We start from the raw sequence: 22,568 nt of genomic DNA, 5'->3' as shown, positions 1-22,568 counted from the left end.
CCCTTCCCCCAAGGCCCCACCCTCCCTCCGCCTCTTCCCACCCCTGCCCCGCCCCTTCCCCCAAGGCCCACCCTCCCTCCGATTCTTCCTGCCCCTGCCCCACCCCTTCCCCCAGGCCCCACCCTCCCTCCACCTCTTCCCTCCCCTGCCCCACTCCTTCCCCCAAGGCCCCACCCTCCCTCCACCTCTTCCCTCCCCTGCCCTGCCCCTTCCCCACAAGGCCCCACCCTCCCTCTGCCTCTTCCTGCCCCTTGCTGCTCCCCTTCCCCACAAAGCCCCACCCTCCCTCCGCCTCTTCCCGCCCCTGCCCCGCCCCTTCCCCACAAGGCCCCACCCTCCCTCCGCCTCTTCCCACCCCTGCCCCGCCCCTTCCCCACAAGGCCCCACCCTCCCTCCGCCTCTTCCCGCCCCTGCCCCGCCCCTTCCCCCAAGGCCCCACCCTCCCTCTGCCTCTTCTTGTCCCCTTCTTGAATAAGCTCCGCCCTCGCTCCACCGCTTCCCACCCCCACTCTGCCCCCTCCGCCCCAGAGCCTCCTGCCAAGCAGCTGAGCGGCAGGTGACCGGGGGGTAGCACCCTTTTTTTTTCCCCGTGGGTGGTCCAGCCTCGGAGCATCCCCAGAGTCGGCGCCAATAGTCTGTTGGAGGAACATCAGGCCCAGTGTATGTCCGTCCCCCCTGAATCTCTTGCTCATGTCCAGCTATTTTCTGGCATGAAAAGCCCACCTGTAAGGATGCCGCGTGGCACCGTCTAGTGAGTCTGCAATGAGCACAGTGTGCTACACGGAAAGAGCCTTTCCATTTGCAATGTAGACCCTGTCTCCACTCTCACCCCTGCCCTTTGCCTCTCCACAGGGTCGGAGCCTGGCCTCGCACAAGAGCCTCTGATTACGGATGCCACTTCCACAGCCGCTGAAAGCAGCATGTCAAGGAGTCTGGACAAAAACCGAAACAAACAACCCACACCCACTTCGGCGTTGCTGTTAACCTAGGAGCAGCACTCCTAGCACCCCCACTCCCGGCTCTCTGCAGAGGGAAATTACTACAGACTGCAATGAAGAGGAAGGAACGGCCCCCGGCCCCTCTCCAGTAACGAGCAAGTACGCATACTTCCAGACGGTTGGTCCTGGGTGGCAGGGGATTCGGACAGGACAGGAAGCAGAGAACAGATTGTGGATTTTGCTTTACAGATGCTTCATAATCATCAAGACCTAGCTCGTCTATAGCGCTTGTCCTCCACGGGGCGCAATGCTTTACAAAGGTCAGTATCTGGTATATATGTTTTATTACCCTGTCCCCTACAGGGGACACTCGGAATAGGACCTACAAGCCCATGGTTCCTAACAACTGGGTCTCCCAAATCTATGCTAATATTACGTGGGTTGGGTTAAATCGCATCTAACCTGCTGTGACCGCCACCCCTCGTGAGACAGTTGTGAGAGACAACCGAACAGCCCCACCTAAGACAAAGCGGGTGTAGACGCCCACCCGTAAGTCAGACTTTGTGGGCAGAGAGCTCCCCGGGGCAAGGTCTTTGGGTTTAGTTGCCACTTGAAAAGCACAGTTGCAGCTGCCCGGCGGTAGCCCTTGGGTGTAGACACAGGCAGGGTTGGCCCACCAGCGTAGGATAGAGATTTTCCACACCCCTGGGTGACGTAGCTGGGTCGAACTAACTTTTTAGTGTAGACCAGGCCTTTGCTCTGGGGTGTCTGCCTCTGTGTTGGTGGGACAAGACAGGGGCCCACAGGTACCAGTTCCATGGGTGCTCTGGGGCTGGAGCACCCATGGGAAAAAAGATAGCGGGTGCTCAGCACCCACCAGCCACCGCTGTTTGGGAGCTCGGGGAGGGGTTTGGGGAAGGGCGGAGAGCAGCTAGTACTGGGTGGGCAGCGGCCTCGGAGGAGGGGTGGAGTGGGGGCGGGAAGAGGCAGGGGGAGGGCGGAGCCTTGGGGGAAGGGGCAGGGTCTCAGGCTGGAGTACCCCCAGGGAAAAATAAAAGTCAGTGCCTATGGATGGACCAACTTCTGTTGGTCAGAGAAATCAGCTTTCAAGCTACACAGAGCTCTTCCTCAGGCCTGGAGGGAGACCTGAAGAGCTGCATCGCCCAAAAGCTTGTCTCACTCACCAACAGCAGTTGGGCCGTTAGAAGATGTGACCTCCCCCACCTTGTCTCTCTAATATCCCGGGACTGACGCAGCTACACCACCGCGTACGATTTGTGTTGGTGGGACAGAGCCATCGCACCTAGAGAGACACAGGGACGGAAGCAAGACAGCAGCAGAGAGAGAAAGCGGAGCAGACACAGCCTGGAAGCACAGTAATGCAACCGTGAGATAAAGGTGAAAGAAAAAGCTTTCTGGGTACAGAGTGTTGGCTAGAAAGGCAGGCTTCAGGCAGCTAACAAAGGAACTGTCTCCTGCTGTTTGATATCTGTATCAGTTTGCCATTCAGAGGTTCCTTTTCCCATAGATTTAAGGGCAGAAGCACCAAGGCCGGAACCAGGGAGGCCAGGGAGCCATGACCCCCCCGCTTTTTAACGAAAGAAACATAAGCGCAGAATTCATGTCCCTGCAGATTCCACCCTCTGCCCGCAGAATAATAGATTCTGCCCCGGAGATGCTGCAATTACACCTTTTGCCCACAAGGGAATGCTGTGGTGCCATAGGAGAGGGCAGTTGGCTCACCCCAGAGCAGCCAGCCATGGAGAGGGCGGGGAGACTTTGGCCTTGCCCCCCTCTCCCCCCACAAAGGGTCCAGCGCCCTTGGCCAGAAGGACAATTAAGATAATCTAGTCTGACCTGTGCATGTCCCAGGCCAGAGAACTTCACCCAGTAATTCCCACATCTAGCCCTACAGCTTGGCTGAAAAGAGCAACACGCTGTCAGGACTGGAGTTTTACCTTCCCCTGTTTCCGGGGCAGATTGCAGCCCACACTCAGTGCCTTAGATGTGTCAGCCATCTTGATCTGCCCGTGAGATCTTCTGTTGTGCTTAGTGGGCTCCATTTCCTGCCTTGTCACTCTGATTATAAAAGTACTACCACATTTGTCAGTGATGGTCCTGGTCTCTCCACCTTACCATAGAATCATAGACTCTCAGGGTTGGAAGGGACCTCAGGAGGTCATCTAGTCCAACCCCCTGCTCAAAGCAGGGCTGATCCCTAACTAAATCATCCCAGCCAGGGCTTTGTCAAGCCAGGCCTTAAAAACCAATAAGGATGGAGATTCCACCACCTCCCTAGGTAACCCATTCCAGTGCTTCACCACCCTCCTAGTGAAATAGTGTTTCCGAATATCTAACCTAGACCTCCCCCACTGCAACTTGAGACCACTGCTTCTTGTTCTAGCATCAGCCACCACTGTATTTTCCACTGCATGCATCCGATGAGGTGGGTTTTAGCCCACGAAAGCTTATGCTCAGATAAATTTGTTAGTCTCTGAGGTGCCACAAGTACTCCTCGTTCTTTTTGCTGATACAGACTAACACGGCTACTACTCTGAAACCTGTCATTTTCCCAACACACTAATACAGCCTATGGGACCATAGCTGCAGCTATGGTTTCCTAACAATCATCTCTGAACTGTTTCCATTCATGGTCTTCCAACCCTGGCTGTCCTTCCTGGCTGTCCAGTCCCATGCCATCAGACATCCTGACATGGCCCTCGTTCCATCGGTACACTGGGAAGTGGTCTTATAACTACAATTCCCAGGCTGTCGTGGGTGAGGTAGGGAGGGAGGTCATGGTCAATTGTAGCCAAAACTAAAACAATCACACAACCACATTAAAATAAGTTACCGGTCATAAATGGAGTTGATTCCATGATAGGCATCTCTGGTTCGGTCGTATTCTGTATTTCACTAAGTAATTCTTGTTGAGCTTCATCGGCCTTCCTTATGAGTTCTGGCGATGGAAAATTCTCTTTGATATTCCTGCTGATTTCTCCTGGAGAGTCTGCACCCAGGTCTGCAGATTTAATTAGTAAGTGAAAGTCTTTCCCTGAATGAAAAGTATTGGTCCAGATTGGAGAGGGGACCTCAGCAATCCTATGATGGCAGAAATCTGTAGACAATGGTAGGAGAAGCCTAACTTCAAACCACATACAGTTCTACAGCCATGTCATTTATTGGGGAAAGATAATCCTGGCGAATACTTCAGTTGAGTAGGAGTAAAAGGGGACACTCAAGTTATTTAGATTGAAAGCTGGATCTACAGCGTGCACCAACCGAAACTTCACAGCTGTGTCAGAAATGAAGCTGGTTGAACAGTGCAAAGCAGGGTGCGGATGTGTGCACACACAAACATGTTCCACGACTGAATGGCTGATTGGGCCAATCCCATTCCTGCTCTGTGCTGCTCACTCATGAGGAATCTTTGCAGCATTGTTGGGTTGATCACACAAAATGGTGGGAGGTTGCTTCCTCTATGTACAATTCCAAGGGGAGTGTGCGAGCGCACCAGGGTGCTCACAGGGGAACAAGAGCAGTCACTACATGTTCCCCTGTTTAGAACACAAAGGTGGCAATTATTAGTTATTTATTTGTATTACGATAGCACCTAGAGCAGTGGTCTCCAAACTTTTCAGGGTCACCTCCCGCCCCCCGCTTAGCCCGGTCTGGACCCTTCCCCCTGGGGCCCAGAGTAGGGGCATGGCTTGTGCGGGGGATATGGACAGGAGTAAGGGGGCTGGGGCTGAGGCCACAGCTGGGGGCAGGGGAGGGGCTGGAAGTAGAGCCCCAGCTGGGGGTTGAGACCGGCAGCCAGGGCCACAGGTGCTAAGCCCTGGGTGTGGAGCTGGTTGCCGGGACCCCGGGCATGGGGCCAGCAGTTGGGGGGCTGGGAGCGGAACCCTGGGTATAGGGCCAGCAGGCGTGGGGTGGACGGCTGCCGGGGCCGGGGCTGGGGCCAGGAAAGGAGTTGGGTGGTGCTCCCTCCCTGTCCCCCATGGGGGCTGGCCCAGGCCCCAGCCACACACCCCCACCCCCGAACGTTCCTCTGTGCCCCCTGGTTTGGGAACCTCTGACCTAGAGGCTCCAGAGGACAGTTGAATTGTTTGTCCAGCATGGGACAAAACTTCAAAGGCAAGAGGGAGACCACCCCATTGCTCAGTGGTTAGGGCACTTCCTGAGAAGCTGGAGCACCGCCAGTTCGAATCCCCCCCCCCATTCAAATTTCTCCCCTCCCCTTCAAATTTCTCTCTCCTCATTTGGCAAAGAGGGAATTGAACCTGCTATTTAGGGTTTTTTGAATTTAAAGTAGTGGCAAATTAATGATTTTTTTTAGGGAGTGTTAGGAATAAATGAATAGGGATAAAGGTTTTTTTTTTTTGTTCGATATATGACTGGTATAAACAAGTGTGTTTTTACTTCAAAATTACTTTTTAAATAGATTTTAAGCATATACACTTATACGCTATAGCCATAGGTTTAGAGCACTTTAAATATTAAAGTTACTGAAACTTTTAGATGGTTTTGAGAGATTAACACCCAGGTTTCCAGGGGCCCTCTTTCCATCCAGCTGCTGAGGCATTTAGGTGCTAGCTTTTTGCTTGAAGCAAAGATTTTTTGGATTGCTTTAAAGTGTATTTTTATTTCATTTTGTATAGTTAATATAAATGACATATATAATTTATAGTGATGTTTAGTGAGTTATTATAGTAATCCCTACTGGATTATTAATTTTATTAGTTTTAGCGAATTGTTTATTTTGTATTAGTAAAGGATTTTAGTTATAATAATAATAAAATGTATATGTTAAGGGTATTTATAATTCAGGTTGTTGATTTTGATTTTTTTTATTTTTATGGTATATTAATTTGTTGTAATTTTTTTATTTTGATTAGTAAAACTGCAGACATGCAGCTATTTGGCCTTGTTTTTTAAGAGTCTTAAAAATTATTTTAGCTATGTGGTATTTGGTTTTTAGCTAGCAGTGGCTGGACACACAAAATGGCGGACGGCAGCAATGTCAAATTTAATTCTCCCATAGCACCACACCCTAGGTATGTGCTCTAACCACTAGGCTAAAAGTTATAGGGGATATGCCTCCTCCTGCACTTGCCTTCAGGAGAGGGGTTCCTGGCCGCAGATTGCTGTGAGAGGGACAGGGCTCAGTACACACCCCTCTCATGAGCACCTCCCATTGGCTAGTATAGGCAGGGCACCACCTAGCATGCTGGTTTTCGTGGATCGTGTTCTAAGGTGCCTCTCTCTCCACATCATTGTATAGGAAGTGTAGACACCTAACTCAGACTTTGTGCATTCCAGTGATTTTCTAGGTGCTTAAAAGTTAGGCATTACAACATCTAAGTCCTTTTGTGGATCTGGGCCCATGTCTTACTTGACTATAAAACTCCATGTGTGTTCTCCAGGTTACATAAATGATAAAAAACTTACCACTGTTTATGGGCATTCGTCCCAACTCACCTGTACAAACTGCAAAGATAGAAAAGAAAGGGATTCATGAATAAAGCAAAAAAAAAAAAGACCAGGTAAGCTAAGGCATTGTGGGGTCAGAGGCAGGGTTGGGGTGGGCAAAGATTTTCCATCAAAACTTTTTTTTGATGGAAGAGGCAGATTTTCAACTAAATGAAAATGTTCACAGCAAGTCTCCGCTTTGCTCAAAAACTTTCAGTGTTTTTGTTCAATAACTGAAAACTTTTCCATGAAAAGTCAAAATTTTCCATGGAGAAGAAAACAAAAATTGCAACCAGTTCCAGTTAGTCTTAATTAGACATGCCATTGAAAAGAAATAAGGAATAAACGACTATGTCATGTGGCTTCTTTGGTACAGAGCCTGGATTAGGGACAGAGCTCACTGATTGGAACTGTGGTCCCTGGAACAGAGGGGAAGGGAAAACAAAGGAGAATGATGCTGGATTTGCAGCATGGTCTTAACGCTTATGAAAACCCACCAAGCTGCCCACCCAGCAATCCAGGGCTGGGGGCGCTACTGGGCTGGGGCTGGAGGTGCTCCAGCCTCACCACCTGCCCACCCAGCACTGGGGCTTGGGGTGCTCCAGCTATGCCACCCCTGTGCTGTGCTGGGGGCGTGCGGGAGGGCAGGTGACCACGCAGGGGGGGGTGTGCTCCAGTGGGGAAGAGGGGGTGGAAGGGGAGGGATGTGGCCTTGGGCTGAGGGGGAGGGACTGGGGGATAGCCTCCCCCAACAGTGCGTTCGCCTGCCACCCATGCCTGATTAGTAAGCAAGGCCTCCGACTTTGCTGAGATTCGGGGAATGGAACCCAGTTCGCGAACATGGCAGACCCATCCAGCCTTGCTGCATCTCAAAAGTTGTAAATGGCACAGTATTATTTACACCAGTTAGCAGAAGAGGTGAGTCTACGACTCATGGCCTCCTGGTTCACAATTCAGTGCACCTTTCACTTTGAGCCAAGTGCCACACCGGAGACTAGAACCAAAGTCACTTGGTGTCTACAGCCACTGCCTAGCCCAATAGGTCCGAATGCCTCCCATACCGGTGTTGAAATGGGGAAAGGAAGTGACATTCTGATACTTCAGTATGATTGGGGCCCTTCGTTTTCAGTTTTTCTTTAATTTAATTTTTCCTGGGAATTTTTCCTGGGTGATTATTACGATAACAACAAAAACAGGTGAAAATTGGTGGAAAAAGCTATTAATACTTTTTCTGGGTAAATATCAGGACTTATTTTGGTGGATGGAAGAACAGGGGGAAAATGTATTCAGTGGATTAATACTTTGATGAATGGAATTCAGTATGGTTTGCTGCAGAACTAAAACAAACTCAAAACACAACGCCACTTCTGAGTGTAAGAAAACAATACACCTCTAATCCCCAAATAAATCTTCAGAGCTGGCGTGCGTGCCTATTTGCTTGTTGTGTGTATCTTCTAGACTAATACATAGCCTGACTTCAACAGGCAGCTTTGCATACACACACAGACTAATGTATTATCATAATACATAGATCTCATGCAATGTATTGTATTTTCCTAATACAACAAGTTATTTTTTATATATTTGAATGATACAAGAATAGGGTGAAAATCGGAAAAAAATGAATAATACTTTTTATAAAGCCTGGGATTTTTTTCAGTAAAAATTGATTTAAACTTAAAACGAAGGGGCTTAAGTATGATTTATGGATTATCTCTCAGATCCTTCATTATCCAGAACTCTTTGTTGTTGAAACAGGGTCATGCTCCGTCTACGTCTATGAACCCCAGAGAACAGCATTTCCCGTGACGTTGGGGTAATGGGAGTGGTGCTGTATCTTGAACTCCAAAGACCTGCATAATCATCATCATCATCATCATGACAGAGCGGCTGCCAAAAAGGAAATCCTTTGTATGTCCAGTTACTAAGAAGCGCAAGAAGATTGGCATGGGAGTAAGAGGTGATTTGGAGTCATCATCAGGTGTGTGCAATCACCCCCATGACCCTTACCAGTGGTACAATACCATTAGCCAGTGACAAGAGAACCGACATGGCAATACAGGACGGGCTTTGCTACTGAAGCCACATGAAAAGAATTGAAAAAACTGAGTGTTTAAAAGGAAAAATTATAGCTTGGGAAGGAGGTCAAGACTGCAGCAGAGCCCTCGTGCCCAGTGGAAGCTTGTATTCATCTAGGGGGCTGGACTGGTAATGCGTCGCTGTTTGCAGTTAATGGGATGGTATTAGCTCCGCCAGGCAGGGCTGTGCTGGCATTCAAATTGCTCCAATTTAGACACCGACAGGACTCCCGGCAGTGCTGCATCTCAGCAAATGGGGCTTCCTTCGGCTTACTTACCGCATTTGTCACTCATTTCACTCCTGACCACGTCCTTCACTTCTTCTTCCTGTGTTTGCAGCAAGCAAAGTTTGGGTTTAGAATTGGTTTCTATGGTGACACCAGCACCTCCTCTTCCATTCCATGGCCCCCAGCTACCTGCGGCCTCTGACTCTGCCCCCGGGCCAGTGGATGTAAATTACACCCACTTTACGCCTGCTGCCAGAGTGGTGGAAAGGGACCCTGGTGTCACTGAGAATCAGGTTCAGGGTGCGCAGCTTGTGGATAACTCATCTAAAGCAATTTTGAAATACATTCGATTAGGGCTGTTTTATAAGGTAACTAAATCTCTCTTCAGTGGCAGGTGCTGCACAGGTGAGAATCTACACAGACCTAAAGTCACATAAATGCCTGTTTCCTCCTCCAATGGTAAAAACAACGAGGAGTCTTTGTGGCACCTAAGCCCTGGTCTACACTAGGACTTTAGGTCGAATTTAGCAGCGTTAAATTGATTTAAACCTGCACCCGTCCACACAGTGAAGCCCTTTATTTCGACTTAAAGGGCTCTTAAAATCGATTTCCTTACTCCACCCCTGACAAGTGGATTAGCGCTTAAATCGACGTTCCCAGCTCGAATTTGGGGTACTGTGGACACAATTCGATGGTATTGGCCTCCGGGAGCTATCCCAGAGTGCTCCATTCTGACCGCTCTGGACAGCACTCTCAACTCAGATGCACTGGCCAGGTAGACAGGAAAAGAACCGCGAACTTTTGAATCTCATTTCCTGTTTGGCCAGCGTGGCAAGCTGCAGGTGACCATGCAGAGCTCATCAGCACAGGTGACCATGATGGAGTCCCAGAATCGCAAAAGAGCTCCAGCATGGACCAAACGGGAGGTACGGGATCTGATCGCTGTTTGGGGAGAGGAATCCGTGCTATCAGAACTCCGTTCCAGTTTTCGAAATGCCAAAACCTTTGTGAAAATCTCCCAGGGCATGAAGGACAGAGGCCATAACAGGGACCCGAAGCAGTGCCGCATGAAACTGAAGGAGCTGAGGCAAGCCTACCAGAAAGGCGAACAGCCGCTCTGGGTCAGAGCCCCAAACATGCCGCTTCTATGATGAGCTGCATGCCATTTTAGGGGGTTCAGCCACCACTACCCCAGCCGTGTTGTTTGACTCCTTCAATGGAGATGGAGGCAATACGGAAGCAGGTTTTGGGGACGAAGAAGATGATGAGGAGGAGGAGGTTGTAGATAGCTCACAGCAAGCAAGCGGAGAAACCGGTTTTCCCGACAGCCAGGAACTGTTTCTCACCCTAGACCTGGAGCCAGTACCCCCCGAACCCACCCAAGGCTGCCTCCTGGACCCAGCAGGCGGAGAAGGGACCTCTGGTGAGTGTACCTTTTAAAATGCTATACATGGTTTAAAAGCAAGCATGTGAAAGGATTACTTTGCCCTGGCATTTGCGGTTCTCCTAGATGTAGTCCTAAAGCCTTTGCAAAAGGTTTCTGGGGAGGGCAGCCTTATTTCGTCCTTCATGGTAGGACACTTTTATCACTCCAGGCCAGTAACACATACTCGGGAATCACTGTAGAACAAAGCATTGCAGTGTATGTTTGCTGGCATTCAACCAAAATCCGTTCTTTCTCTCTCTGTGTTATCCTCAGGAGAGTGAGATATAATTCATGGTCACCTGGTTGAAATAGGGTGCTTTTCTTCAGGGACACTCAGTATAGCCCATTCCTGCTGTGCTGTTTGCCTGTGGCTGAACAGAAATGTTCCCCGCTGTTAGCCACGGGGAGGGGGGAGGGTTGAGGGGGTAGTCACGCGGTGGGAGGAGGCAAAATGCGACCTTGTAACGAAAGCACATGTGCTATGTATGTAATGTTAACAGCAAGGTTTACCCTGAAAGAGTGTAGCGACTGTTTTATAAAATGTGTCTTTTTAAATACCGCTGTCCCTTTTTTTTTCTCCACCAGCTGGATGTGTTTCAATGATCACAGGATCTTCTCCTTCCCAGAGGCTAGTGAAGCTTAGAAAGAAAAAAAAACGCACTCGAGATGAAATGTTCTCCGAGCTAATGCTGTCCTCCCACACTGACAGAGCACAGACGAATGCGTGGAGGCAAATAATGTCAGAGTGCAGGAAAGCACAAAATGACCGGGAGGAGAGGTGGAGGGCTGAAGAGAGTAAGTGGCGGGCTGAAGACAGGGCTGAAGCTCAAATGTGGCGGCAGCGTGATGAGAGAAGGCAGGATTCAATGCTGAGGCTGCTGCAGGACCAAACCAGAATGCTCCAGTGTATGGTTGAGCTGCAGCAAAGGCAGCTGGAGCACAGACTGCCACTGCTGCCCCTCTGTAACCAACCGCCCTCCTCCCCAAGTTCCATAGCCTCCACACCCAGACGCCCAAGAACGCGGTGGGGGGGCCTCCGGCCAACCAGCGACTCCACAACAGAGGATTGCCCAAAAAAAAGAAGGCTGTCATTCAATAAATTTTAAAGTTGTAAACTTTTAAAGTGCTGTGCTTAAAGTGCTGTGTGGCATTTTCCTTCCCTCCTCCACCACCCCTCCTGGGATACCTTGGTAGTCATCCCCCTATTTGTGTGATGAATGAATAACGAATGCATGACTGTGAAGCAGCAATGACTTTATTGCCTCTGCAAGCGGTGATTAAAGGGAGGAGGGGAGGGTGGTTAGCTTACAGGGAAGTAGAGTGAACCAAGGGGCGGGGGGTTTCATCAAGGAGAAACAAACAGAACTTTCACACTGTAGCCTGGCCAGTCATGAAACTGGTTTTCAAAGCTTCTCTGATGCGTACCGCGCCCTCCTGAGCTCTTCTAACCGCCCTGGTGTTTGGCTGCGCGTAACCAGCAGCCAGGCGATTTGCCTCAATCTCCCACCCCGCCATAAACGTCTCCCCCTTACTCTCACAGATATTGTGGAGCACACAGCAAGCAGTAATAACAGTGGGAATATTGGTTTCGCTGAGGTCTAAGCGAGTCAGTAAACTGCGCCAGCGCGCCTTTAAACGTCCAAATGCACATTCTACCACCATTCTGCACTTGCTCAGCCTGTAGTTGAACAGCTCCTGACTACTGTCCAGGCTGCCTGTGTACGGCTTCATGAGCCATGGCATTAAGGGGTAGGCTGGGTCCCCAAGGATAACTATAGGCATTTCAACATCCCCAACAGTTATTTTCTGGTCTGGGAAGAAAGTCCCTTCCTGCAGCTTTTGAAACAGACCAGAGTTCCTGAAGATGCGAGCATCATGCACCTTTCCCGGCCATCCCACGTTGATGTTGGTGAAACGTCCCTTGTGATCCACCAGAGCTTGCAGCACTATCGAAAAGTACCCCTTGCGGTTTATGTACTCGCCGGCTTGGTGCTCTGGTGCCAAGATAGGGATATGGGTTCCGTCTATGGCCCCACCACAGTTAGGGAATCCCATTGCAGCAAAGCCATCCACTATGACCTGCACATTTCCCAGGGTCACTACCCTTGATATCAGCAGATCTTTGATTGCGTGAGCTACTTGCATCACAGCAGCCCCCACAGTAGATTTGCCCACTCCAAATTGATTCCCAACTGACCGGTAGCTGTCTGGCGTTGCAAGCTTCCACAGGGCTATCGCCACTCGCTTCTCAACTGTGAGGGCTGCTCTCATCCTGGTATTCATGCGCTTCAGGGCAGGGGAAAGCAAGTCACAAAGTTCCATGAAAGTGCCCTTACGCATGCGAAAGTTTCGCAGCCACTGGGAATCGTCCCAGACCTGCAACACTATGCGGTCCCACCAGTCTGTGCTTGTTTCCCGAGCCCAGAATCGGCGTTCCACAGCATGAACCTGCCCCATTAGCACCATGATGCATGCATTGGCAGGGCCCATGCTTTCAGAGAAATCTGTGTCCATGTCCTGATCACTCACGGGACCGCGCTGACGTCGCCTCCTCGCCCGGTATCGCGTTGCCATGTTCTGGTGCTGCATATACTGCTGGATAATGCGTGTGGTGGTTGATGTGCTCCTAATTGCCAAAATGAGCTCAGCGGCCTCCATGCTTGCCTTGGTATGGCGTCCGCACAGAAAGAAGGCGCGGAACGATTGTCTGCCGTTGCTCTGATGGAGGGAGGGGCGACTGACGACACGGCTTACAGGGTTGGCTTCAGGGAGCTAAAATCAACAAAGGGTGTGCCTGTACATCAAGGAGTATTTCAGGCAGGACTGCACGGAGGGTTCCAATAAGAAATGGTGCACCAAAGTTATCGTTGTTATTGGAACAAGGAGGTTAGCCTGGCCTCTGATTGATACATGGCTAGATTAACCTCGCTGCGCCTTCTCTGTGACTGACTGCAGTGTGATCTAGACAGGGGAGGAGGAAAATGAGTCCAAAACAAATCTGGTCTATTTCTTGTTCTGACCCACTCCATCGATCCTTTACATCTTTGGCTGGCAGCAGACAAAAAAGGCGCGAAATGATTGTCTGCCCTTGCTTTCACGGGGGGAGGGAGGGTGGGAACGGGGTCCTGACGATATGTACCCAGAACCACCCGCGACAATGTTTTAGCCCCATCAGGCATTGGGATATCAACCCAGAATTCCAATGGGCAGCGGAGACTGCGGGAACTGTGGGATAGCTACCCACAGTGCAGCGCTCCGGAAGTCGACGCTTGCCTCGGTACTGTGGAAGCGCTCCGCCAAGTTAATGCACTTAATGCACTTAGAGCATTTTCTGTGGGGACACACACACTCGAATATATAAAACCGATTTCAAAAAAACCGACTTCTATAAATTCGACCTAATTTCGTAGTGTAGACATACCCTTAGAGACTAACTAATTTATTTGGGCATAAGCTTTCGTGGGCTAGAACCCACCCAAATAAATTTCTTAGTCTCTAAGGTGCCACAAGGACTCCTCGTTGCTTTTGCTGATACAGACTAACATGGCTACCCCTCTGAAACATGATTAGAGGTCAACTTGTCAACTGCTGGAAATGGCCCACCTTGATTATCACTACAAAAAGTTTTTTCCTTCCCGCTGTCCTGCTGGTAATAGCTCACCTTACCTGATCACTCTCCTTACAGTGTGGATGGTAACACCCATTGTTTCATGTTCTCTGAGTATATAAATCTCCCCACCGTATTTTCCACTGAATGCATCCGATGAAGTGAGCTGTAGTTCACGAAAGCTTATGCTCAAATAAATTGGTTAGTCTCTAAGGTGCCACAAGTACTCCTTTTCTTTTTGCGGATACAGACTAACACGGCTGCTACTCTGAAACCTAAGATTAGAGGTGTTTGGTTTCTCAGGGTACGTCTACACTGCAGACAGGAAGTATGACTCCAGCACATGGCAGCGTACCCAAGCATAGACAACTTGTGCCTCCCCATACTGGGGCGGGAGGGGGGCACAATCTAAAGGGGAGGACATGATTGCCCCATGTGTCTCCTCTACCCCACATCTACCTCAGCCTTGGGCCCAGCCCGGGGCCACTGCACTCTCACCCCCGCACGTTACCTGCCGGGGGGGCCTCCGTCCTCCTCCCACTGCATGGCTGGGGTGGTGGCGTCAGCCCATTCCCTACCCAGGCCCAGCTGCCGTGGACAGGGGCCGAGTGAGCTGGAAACGTGCCGGGGGCGGGGAGGGGGACTCCGGCTCGCTCGGCCCCGTCCTGGCAGCCGGGTCCGGGCGGGGAGTGGGCAGCCGGCACCCCCCCAGCAAGGCTGTCGCAGGCAGCTGCTGCACCGCACGGAGCAGCGACCCGAAGAGGCCAGCTTGAGCTGTGTGAGCAGCGGCTCCCTCCCACTCCCCGCCCAGGCCCCGCTGCCAGGGAGAACGGCTGAACCAGGGGCATAGCCACAGGTGGGCGTGGGTGGGTTGCGGTCCAGCCACTTAGCATCCAGGCCCACTTCGCCAGCCCCGGCTCTCTGGCTCAGGGGCAGGGGTGGCGCGAGGGCGGGGGCTCGGGGGAAGGGGCGGTGCGAGGACTTGAGGTAAGTGGGGAAGCGGGATACCGGGAGGAAGCACGAGCAGGAGCGCGTGAGAGGGGAGGGCTCCTGCCTCATACTGAGAACGAGGGGCGATCAGCGGGTTATCTCAAGTGCCTATATACAAATGCACAAAGCCTGGGAAACAAGCAGGGAGAACAGGAGGTCCTGGCAAAGTCAGGGAATTATGATGTGATTGGAATAACAGAGACTTGGTGGGATAACTCGCATGACTGGAGTACTGTCATGGATGGGTATAAACTGTTCAGGAAGGACAGGGAGGCCAGAAAAGGTGGGGGAGTTGCACTGTATGTAAGAGAGCAGTATGACTGCTCAGAGCTCAAGTATGAAACTGCAGAAAAACCCGAGAGTCTCTGGATTAAGTTTAGAAGCATGAGTAACAAGGGTGATGTCGTGGTGGGAGTCTGCTATAGACCACCGGACCAGGGGGATGAGGTGGACGAGGCTTTCTTCCGGCAACTTGCAGAAGCTACTAGATTGCATGCCCTGGTTCTCATGGGAGACTTCAATCATCCTGATATCTGCTGGGAGAGCAATACAGAGGTGCACAGACAATCCAAGAAGTTTTTGGAAAATGTAGGGGACAATTTCCTGGCGCAAGTGCTGGAGGAACCAACTAGGGGCAGAGCTCTTCTTGACCTGCTGCTCACAAACCGGGAAGAATTAGTAGGGGAAGCAAAAGTGGATGGGAACCTGGGAGGCACTGACCATGAGAAGGTCGAGTTCAGGATCCTGACACAAGGAAGAAAGGAGAGCAGCAGAATACGGACCCTGCACTTCAGAAAAGCAGACTTTGACTCCCTCAGGGAACTGATGGGCAAGATCCCCTGGGAGAATAACATGAGGGGGAAAGGAGTCCAGGAGAGCCGGCTGTATTTTAAAGAATCCTTATTGAGGTTACAGGGACAAACCATCCCGATGTGTAGAAAGAATAGTAAATATGGCAGGCGACCACCTTGGCTTAACAGTGAAATCCTTGCTGATCTTAAACACAAAAAAGAGGCTTACAAGAAGTGGAAGATTGGACAAATGACCAGGGATGAGTATATAAATATTGCTCGGGCATGTAGGAATGAAATCAGGAAGGCTAAATCACACCTGGAGTTGCAGCTAGCGAGGGATGTTAAGAGTAACAAGAAGGGTTTCTTCAGGTATGTTGGCAACAACAAGAAAGCCAAGGAAAGTGTGGGCCCCTTACTGAATGAGGGAGGCAACCTAGTGACAGACGATGTGGAAAAAGCTAATGTACTCAATGCTTTTTTTGCCTCTGTCTTCACGAACAAGGTCAGCTCCCAGACTTCTGCACTGGGCAGCATAGCATGGGGAGGAGGTGGCTAGCCCTCTGTGAAGGAAGAAGAGGTTCGGGACTATTTAGAAAAATTGGACGTGCACAAGTCCATGGGGCTGGATGCGCTGCATCCGACAGTGCTAAAGAAATTGGCGGATGTGATTGCAGAGCCATTGGCCATTATCTTTGAAAACTCATGGCAATCGGGGGAAGTCCTGGAAGACTGGAAAAAGGCTAATGTAGTGCCCATCTTTAAAAAAGGGAAGGAGGAGGATCCTGGGAACTACAGGCTGGTCAGCCTCACCTCAGTCCCCGGAAAAATCATGGAGCAGGTCCTCAAGGAATCAATTCTGAAGCACTTAGAGGAGAGGAAAGTGATCAGGAACAGTCAGCATGGATTCACCAAGGGCAAGTCATCCCTGACTAGTCTAATTGCCTTCTATGATGAGATAACTGGCTCTGTGGATGAGGGGAAAGCGGTGGACGTGTTGTTCCTTGATTTTAGCAAAGCTTTTGACGCTGTCTCCCACAGTATTCTTGTCAGCAAGTTAAAGAAGTATGGGCTGGATGGATGCACTACAAGGTGGGTAGAAAGTAGGCTAGATTGTCGGGCTCAACGGGAAGTGATCAATGGCTCCATGTCTAGTTGGCAGCCGGTATCTAGCGGAGTGCCCCAAGGGTCGGTCCTGGGGCTGGTTTTGTTCAATATCTTCATTAATGATCTGGAGGATGGTGTGGATTGCACCCTCAGCAAGTTTGCGGATGACACTAAACTGGGAGGAGTGGTAGATATGCTGGAGGGGAGGGATAGGATACAGAGGGCCCTAGACAAATTGGAGGATTGGGCCAAAAGAAATCTGATGAGGTTCAACAAGGACAAGTGCAGAGTCCTGCACTTAGGATGGAAGAATCCAATGCACCGCTACAGACTAGGGACCGAATGGCTAGGCAGCAGTTCTGCAGAGAAGGACCTAGGGGTTACAGTGGACGAGAAGCTGGATATGAGCCAACAGTGTGCCCTTGTTGCCAAGAAGGCCAATGGCATTTTGGGGTGTGTAAGTAGGGGCATTGCCAGCAGATCGAGGGACGTGATCGTTCCCCTCTATTCGACACTGGTGAGGCCTCATCTGGAGTACTGTGTCCAGTTTTGGGCCCCACACTACAAGAAGGATGTGGAGAAATTGGAGAGAGTCCAGCGAAGGGCAACAAAAATGATTAGGGGTCTAGAACACATGAGTTATGAGGAGAGGCTGAGGGAACTGGGATTGTTTAGTGTGCGGAAGAGAAGAATGAGGGGGGATTTGATAGCTGCTTTTAACTACCTGAAAGGTGGATCCAAAGAGGATGGATCTAGACTATTCTCAGTGATAGCAGATGACAGGACAAGGAGTAATGGTCTCAAGTTACTCAGTGGGGGAGGTTTAGGTTGGATATTAAGAAAAACTTTTTCACTAGGAGGGTGGTGAAACACTGGAATGCGTTACCTGGGGAGGTGCTGGAATCCCCTTCCTTAGAAGTTTTTAAGGTCAGGCTTGACAAAGCCCTGGCTGGGATGATTTAGTTGGGATTGGTCCTGCTCTGAGCAGGGGGTTGGACTAGATGGCCTCCAGAGGTCCCTTCCAACTCTTTTATTCTATGATTCTATGAGGATGGGGGCTCGAGGGAAGGGGCAGCGCGAGGGCGGGGTTTCGGGGGAAGGGGCGGCGCGAGGACGGGGGCTTGGGAGTAGGGTGACCAGACAGCAAGTGTGAAAAATCGGGACGGGGGTGGGGGGTAATAGGCGCCTATATCAGAAAAAGCCCCAAATATCGGGACTGTCCCTATAAAATAGGGACATCTGGTCACCCTACTTGGGAGAAGGGGCTGTGGGGGGGGGGTTGGAGCCATGGTTTTGGTGCCAGTGGTCCCCCCACTGTTAGGGAGCTTCCACTTCCCCTGCTTCACACATGTCTGATCCAGAAGCCAGGCTGGGAACCTTAAGAGAACAGGCTCTCTGGTGAGATTTCTGATGCTTCCCGGTTCCAGGCTGGTCAGATAGAATCACAGAAGATTACGGTTGGAAGTGACCTCAGGAGGTATCTAGTCCAGGGGTTCTCAACCTTTTACTTTCTGAGGCCTCCCCCTCAAACATGCTATAAAAGTTCCTCGGCTCACCTGGGTCACAACATCCGGTTTTCTGCATATAAAAGTCAGGGAAGGCATTAAGGGGTAGCAAGCAGGACAATTGCCCAGGGCCCCATGCACAGGGGGCCCTGTGAAGCTAAGTTGCTCAGGCTTTGGCTTCAGCCCCCGGTGGCGGAGCTCAGGGCCCCAGGCTTCAGCCCCATGCAGCAGAACTTCAGCTTTCTGTCCTGGGCCCCAGTGAGTCTAACATGGGCCCTGCTTGGTGGACCCCTGAAACCTGTTTGAGGCACCCCCCAGGGGGCCCCGACCCCTGGTTGAGAACCACTGATCTAGTCCAACTCCCTGCTCAAAGCAGAACCAACCCCAACTAAATCATCCCAGCCAGGGCTTTTTCAAGCCGGGCTTTAAAAACCTCTAAGGATGGAGAGTCCACCACCTCCCTAGGTAACCCCTTCCAGTGCTTCATCACCCTCCTAGTGAAATAATTTTTCATAATATCCAAGAGCATCTTCTCTGATTGTGTTCCAGCACCTCTGCCCCGTGCTGAAGCCACAGGCAACCATGGCAACAGACGTTATATATTTACAGGTTTTTCTATAGCGCTCATCTGTATAAGTAGGGGCATTGTAGAAGTAGGGGCATAGCGAGCAGATCGAGGGACGTGATCGTTCCCCTCTATTCGACATTGGTGAGGCCTCATCTGGAGTACTGTGTCCAGTTTTGGGCCCCACACTACAAGAAGGATGTGGAGAAATTGGAAAGAGTCCAGCGAAGGGCAACAAAAATGATTAGGGGTCTAGAACACATGACTTATGAGGAGAGGCTGAGGGAGCTGGGATTGTTTAGCCTGCAGAAGAGAAGAATGAGGGGGGATTTGATAGCTGCTTTCAACTACCTGAAAGGGGGTTCCAAAGAGGATGGCTCTAGACTGTTCTCAATGGTAGCAGATGACAGAACAAGGAGTAATGGTCTCAAGTTGCAGTGGGGGAGGTTTAAATTGGATATTAGGAAAAACTTTTTCACTAAGAGGGTGGTGAAACAATGGAATGCGTTACCTAGGGAGGTGGTGGAATCTCCTTCCTTAGAGGTTTTTAAGGTCAGGCTTGACAAAGCCCTGGCTGGGATGATTTAACTGGGAATTGGTCCTGCTTCGAGCAGTGGGTTGGACTAGATGACCTTCAGGGGTCCCTTCCAACCCTGATATTCTATGATTCTATGATCTCCCCAGTATGCGAATGCCTAGTGGAAATGAACGTATTAAACCTAACTGCACCCCTTTCATTTCCCTCATTTAACAGATGTGGAGACAGAGGCCCAGAGACATTAAGGGACCATCCCTAAAATTACACAGAGAACTGGTGGCAAAGACAAGGAGAGAACCCCATTCTCCTGCATCCCACCCCTGAGCCTTAACCACCAGAACCTCCTTCACCCAAGTCAAAATACAAAATAAACCAATCCTTTGGGAGCCTCACTCACTTTTCCAAGTGTCGCCAAAGTGTTCCCACCTATTCTTATTATACAGGTAGCCACCTGATTCACTTCACCTTTGTTCCTCACTCTAAGCCAGACCTAACCCATTGCTCCATGCACGTCATCCCCCGCTGATCTTAATGATTCTGTCTCATAATATGGGAAGGGACACCTCCTGTCACCTGAAAGTTCGGTTTTTCCTCATCATCTTGCTGTATCTTCATCTGGAGTTAATGGCGTTGTGGCTTCTGTTTTCTTTTGCCATCTCCCTTCTTGGGTGGCTTTGTCCATCATCTTCATTTCCTCAGTTCTGAGTCTCAGTTCCTTCCTGGCAGCTGTTTCTCTGCTGACTTACCTTCTCCGGCATGATTCCATGTCACAGCTCTCATTCAGACTTTTGCCCTATCTACCAATCTTAGGGTTTTTACACAGCCGCCCAGCCGTAGCACCTGGGCGCCTTCCATGTAAAACCGATCAGCAATAGCAAAGTCCCTATTTGAACGTCATGGAGTCTCAGCTTCTTCCCACTTTTACAAAATAAACAGTCTGCCTGCGGTAGGGTTATGCTGTTGGTGGATTGGTGGCATGTAAGTTTGCTTTTGGGGTGGGGAGATAGGTGTCAGCATTGTGAATGTCATTCCTGTTACAAAAAGAACAGGAAGACTTGTGGCACCTTAGAGACTAACAAATTTATTTGAGCATAAGCTTTTGTGGGCTACAGCCCACTTCATCGGATGCATAGAATGGAACATATAGTAAGAAGATAAATATATATACATACTGAGAAGGGGGAAGTAGCCATACCAACTGTAAGAGGCTAATTAATTAAGATGAATCATAGAATCATAGAATATCATGGTTGGAAGGGACCCCAGAAGGCCATCCAGTCCAACCCCCTGCTCAAAGCAGGACCAATTCCCAGTTAAATCATCCCAGCCAGGGCTTTGTCAAGCCTGACCTTAAAAACCTCTAAGGAAGGAGATTCTACCACCTCCCTAGGTAACACATTCCAGGGTTTCACCACCCTCTTAGTGAAAAAGTTTTTCCTAATATCCAATCTAAACCTCCCCCACTGCAACTTGAGACCATTACTCCTCGTTCTGTCATCTGCTACCATTGAGAACAGTCTAGAGCCATCCTCTTTGGAACCCCCTTTCAGGTAGTTGAAAGCAGCTATCAAATCCCCCCTCATTCTTCTCTTCTGCAGGCTAAACAATCCCAGCTCCCTCAGCCTCTCCTCATAACTCATGTGTTCCAGTCCCCTAATCATTTTTGTTGCCCTTCGCTGGACTCTCTCCAATTTATCCACATCCTTCTTGAAGTGTGGGGCCCAAAACTGGACACAGTACTCCAGATGAGGCCTCACCAATGTCAAATAGAGGGGAACGATCACGTCCCTCGATCTGCTCGCTATGCCCCTACTTATACATCCCAAAATGCCATTGGCCTTCTTGGCAACAAGGGCACACTGCTGACTCATATCCAGCTTCTCGTCCACTGTCACCCCTAGGTCCTTTTCTGCAGAACTGCTGCCTAGCCATTCGGTCCCTAGTCTGTAGCTGTGCATTGGGTTCTTCCGTCCTAAGTGCAGGACCCTGCACTTATCCTTATTGAACCTCATCAGATTCCTTTTGGCCCAATCTTCCAATTGGTCTAGGTCCTTCTGTATCCTATCCCTCCCCTCCAGCGTATCTACCACTCCTCCCAGTTTAGTATCATCCGCAAATTTGCTGAGAGTGCAATCCACACCATCCTCCAGATCATTTATGAAGATATTGAATAAAACCGGTCCCAGGACCGACCCTTGGGGCACTCCACTTGATACCGGCTGCCAACTAGACATGGAGCCATTGATCACTACCCGTTGAGCCCGACAATCTAGCCAGCTTTCTACCCACCTTATAGTGCATTCATCCAGCCCATACTTCCTTAACTTGCTGACAAGAATACTATGGGAGACCGTGTCAAAAGCTTTGCTAAAGTCAAGAAACAATACATCCACTGCTTTCCCTTCATCCACAGAACCAGTAATCTCATCATAAAAGGCGATTAGATTAGTCAGGCATGACCTTCCCTTGGTGAATCCATGCTGGCTGTTCCTGATCACTCTCCTCTCATGCAAGTGCTTCAGGATTGATTCTTTGAGGACCTGCTCCATGATTTTTCCAGGGACTGAGGTGAGGCTGACTGGCCTGTAGTTCCCAGGATCTTCCTTCTTCCCTTTTTTAAAGATTGGCACTACATTAGCCTTTTTCCAGTCATCCGGGACTTCCCCGGTTCGCCACGAGTTTTCAAAGATAATGGCCAATGGCTCTGCAATCACAGCCGCCAATTCCTTCAGCACTCTCGGAGCTATTATCTCTGAGCTATTATCAGCAGGAGAAAAAAACTTTTGTAGCGATAATCAAGATGGCCCATTTAGACAGTTGACAAGAAGGTGTGAGGATACTTAACATGGGGAAATAGATAGCTCATCTTAATTAATTAGCCTCTTACAGTTGGTATGGCAACTTCCACCTTTTCATGTTCTCTGTCTGTATATATCTACCTATCTTCTTACTATATGTTCCATTCTGTGCATCCGATGAAGTGGGCTGTACCCCATGAAAGCTTATGCTCTAATAAATTTGTTAGTCTCTAAGGTGCCACAAGTCCTCCTGTTCTTTTTGCGGATACAGACTAACACCGGCTTCTACTCCGATTCCTGTTACAGGGGACAGGTTTTGTCAAAGCTTCTTTCTGCAGCTCAAAACCAAGGGCACACTTCTGTCTCCTCATCACTTTTGGACAGTTTGGTCTTGTCCCACCCATGGAACTCCTACCGATGTCAATAAAAAGCAGAGGATCCACGCTGAGGATGGGAGAGGAGAAGTTTGCCCCAGTCCAGCACCCTCTGAGAGCAGAGCTGCGGTCTGCTTTGCTGTTACACTGCT

The 22,568-nt window shown here is 50.0% G+C and overlaps 1 protein-coding gene across 1 annotated transcript in view; it reads right to left on the bottom strand.

The window, feature by feature from the left end:
- The window catches only part of LOC311524754 (uncharacterized protein), a 214,824-nt gene that overhangs the window by 12,279 nt on the left and 179,977 nt on the right, over positions 1-22,568 (bottom strand). Inside the window, exons 88-90 of the mRNA XM_084636213.1 lie at positions 8,767-8,815; positions 6,390-6,428; positions 3,793-3,960 (exon numbers count right to left, since the gene is read on the bottom strand). Of these exons, the coding sequence (XP_084492339.1) occupies positions 3,793-3,960; positions 6,390-6,428; positions 8,767-8,815 (256 nt within the window). The remainder of the gene's footprint in view (positions 1-3,792; positions 3,961-6,389; positions 6,429-8,766; positions 8,816-22,568) is intronic.

The sequence above is a fragment of the Lepidochelys olivacea genome (genome assembly GCF_965140295.1).
Source record: "Lepidochelys olivacea isolate rLepOli2 genome assembly, chromosome: 1".
NCBI lineage: Eukaryota > Metazoa > Chordata > Testudines > Cheloniidae > Lepidochelys > Lepidochelys olivacea.
Note: the sequence above shows the minus strand (reverse complement) of the source record. Positions and strands in the feature narration are given on the sequence as shown.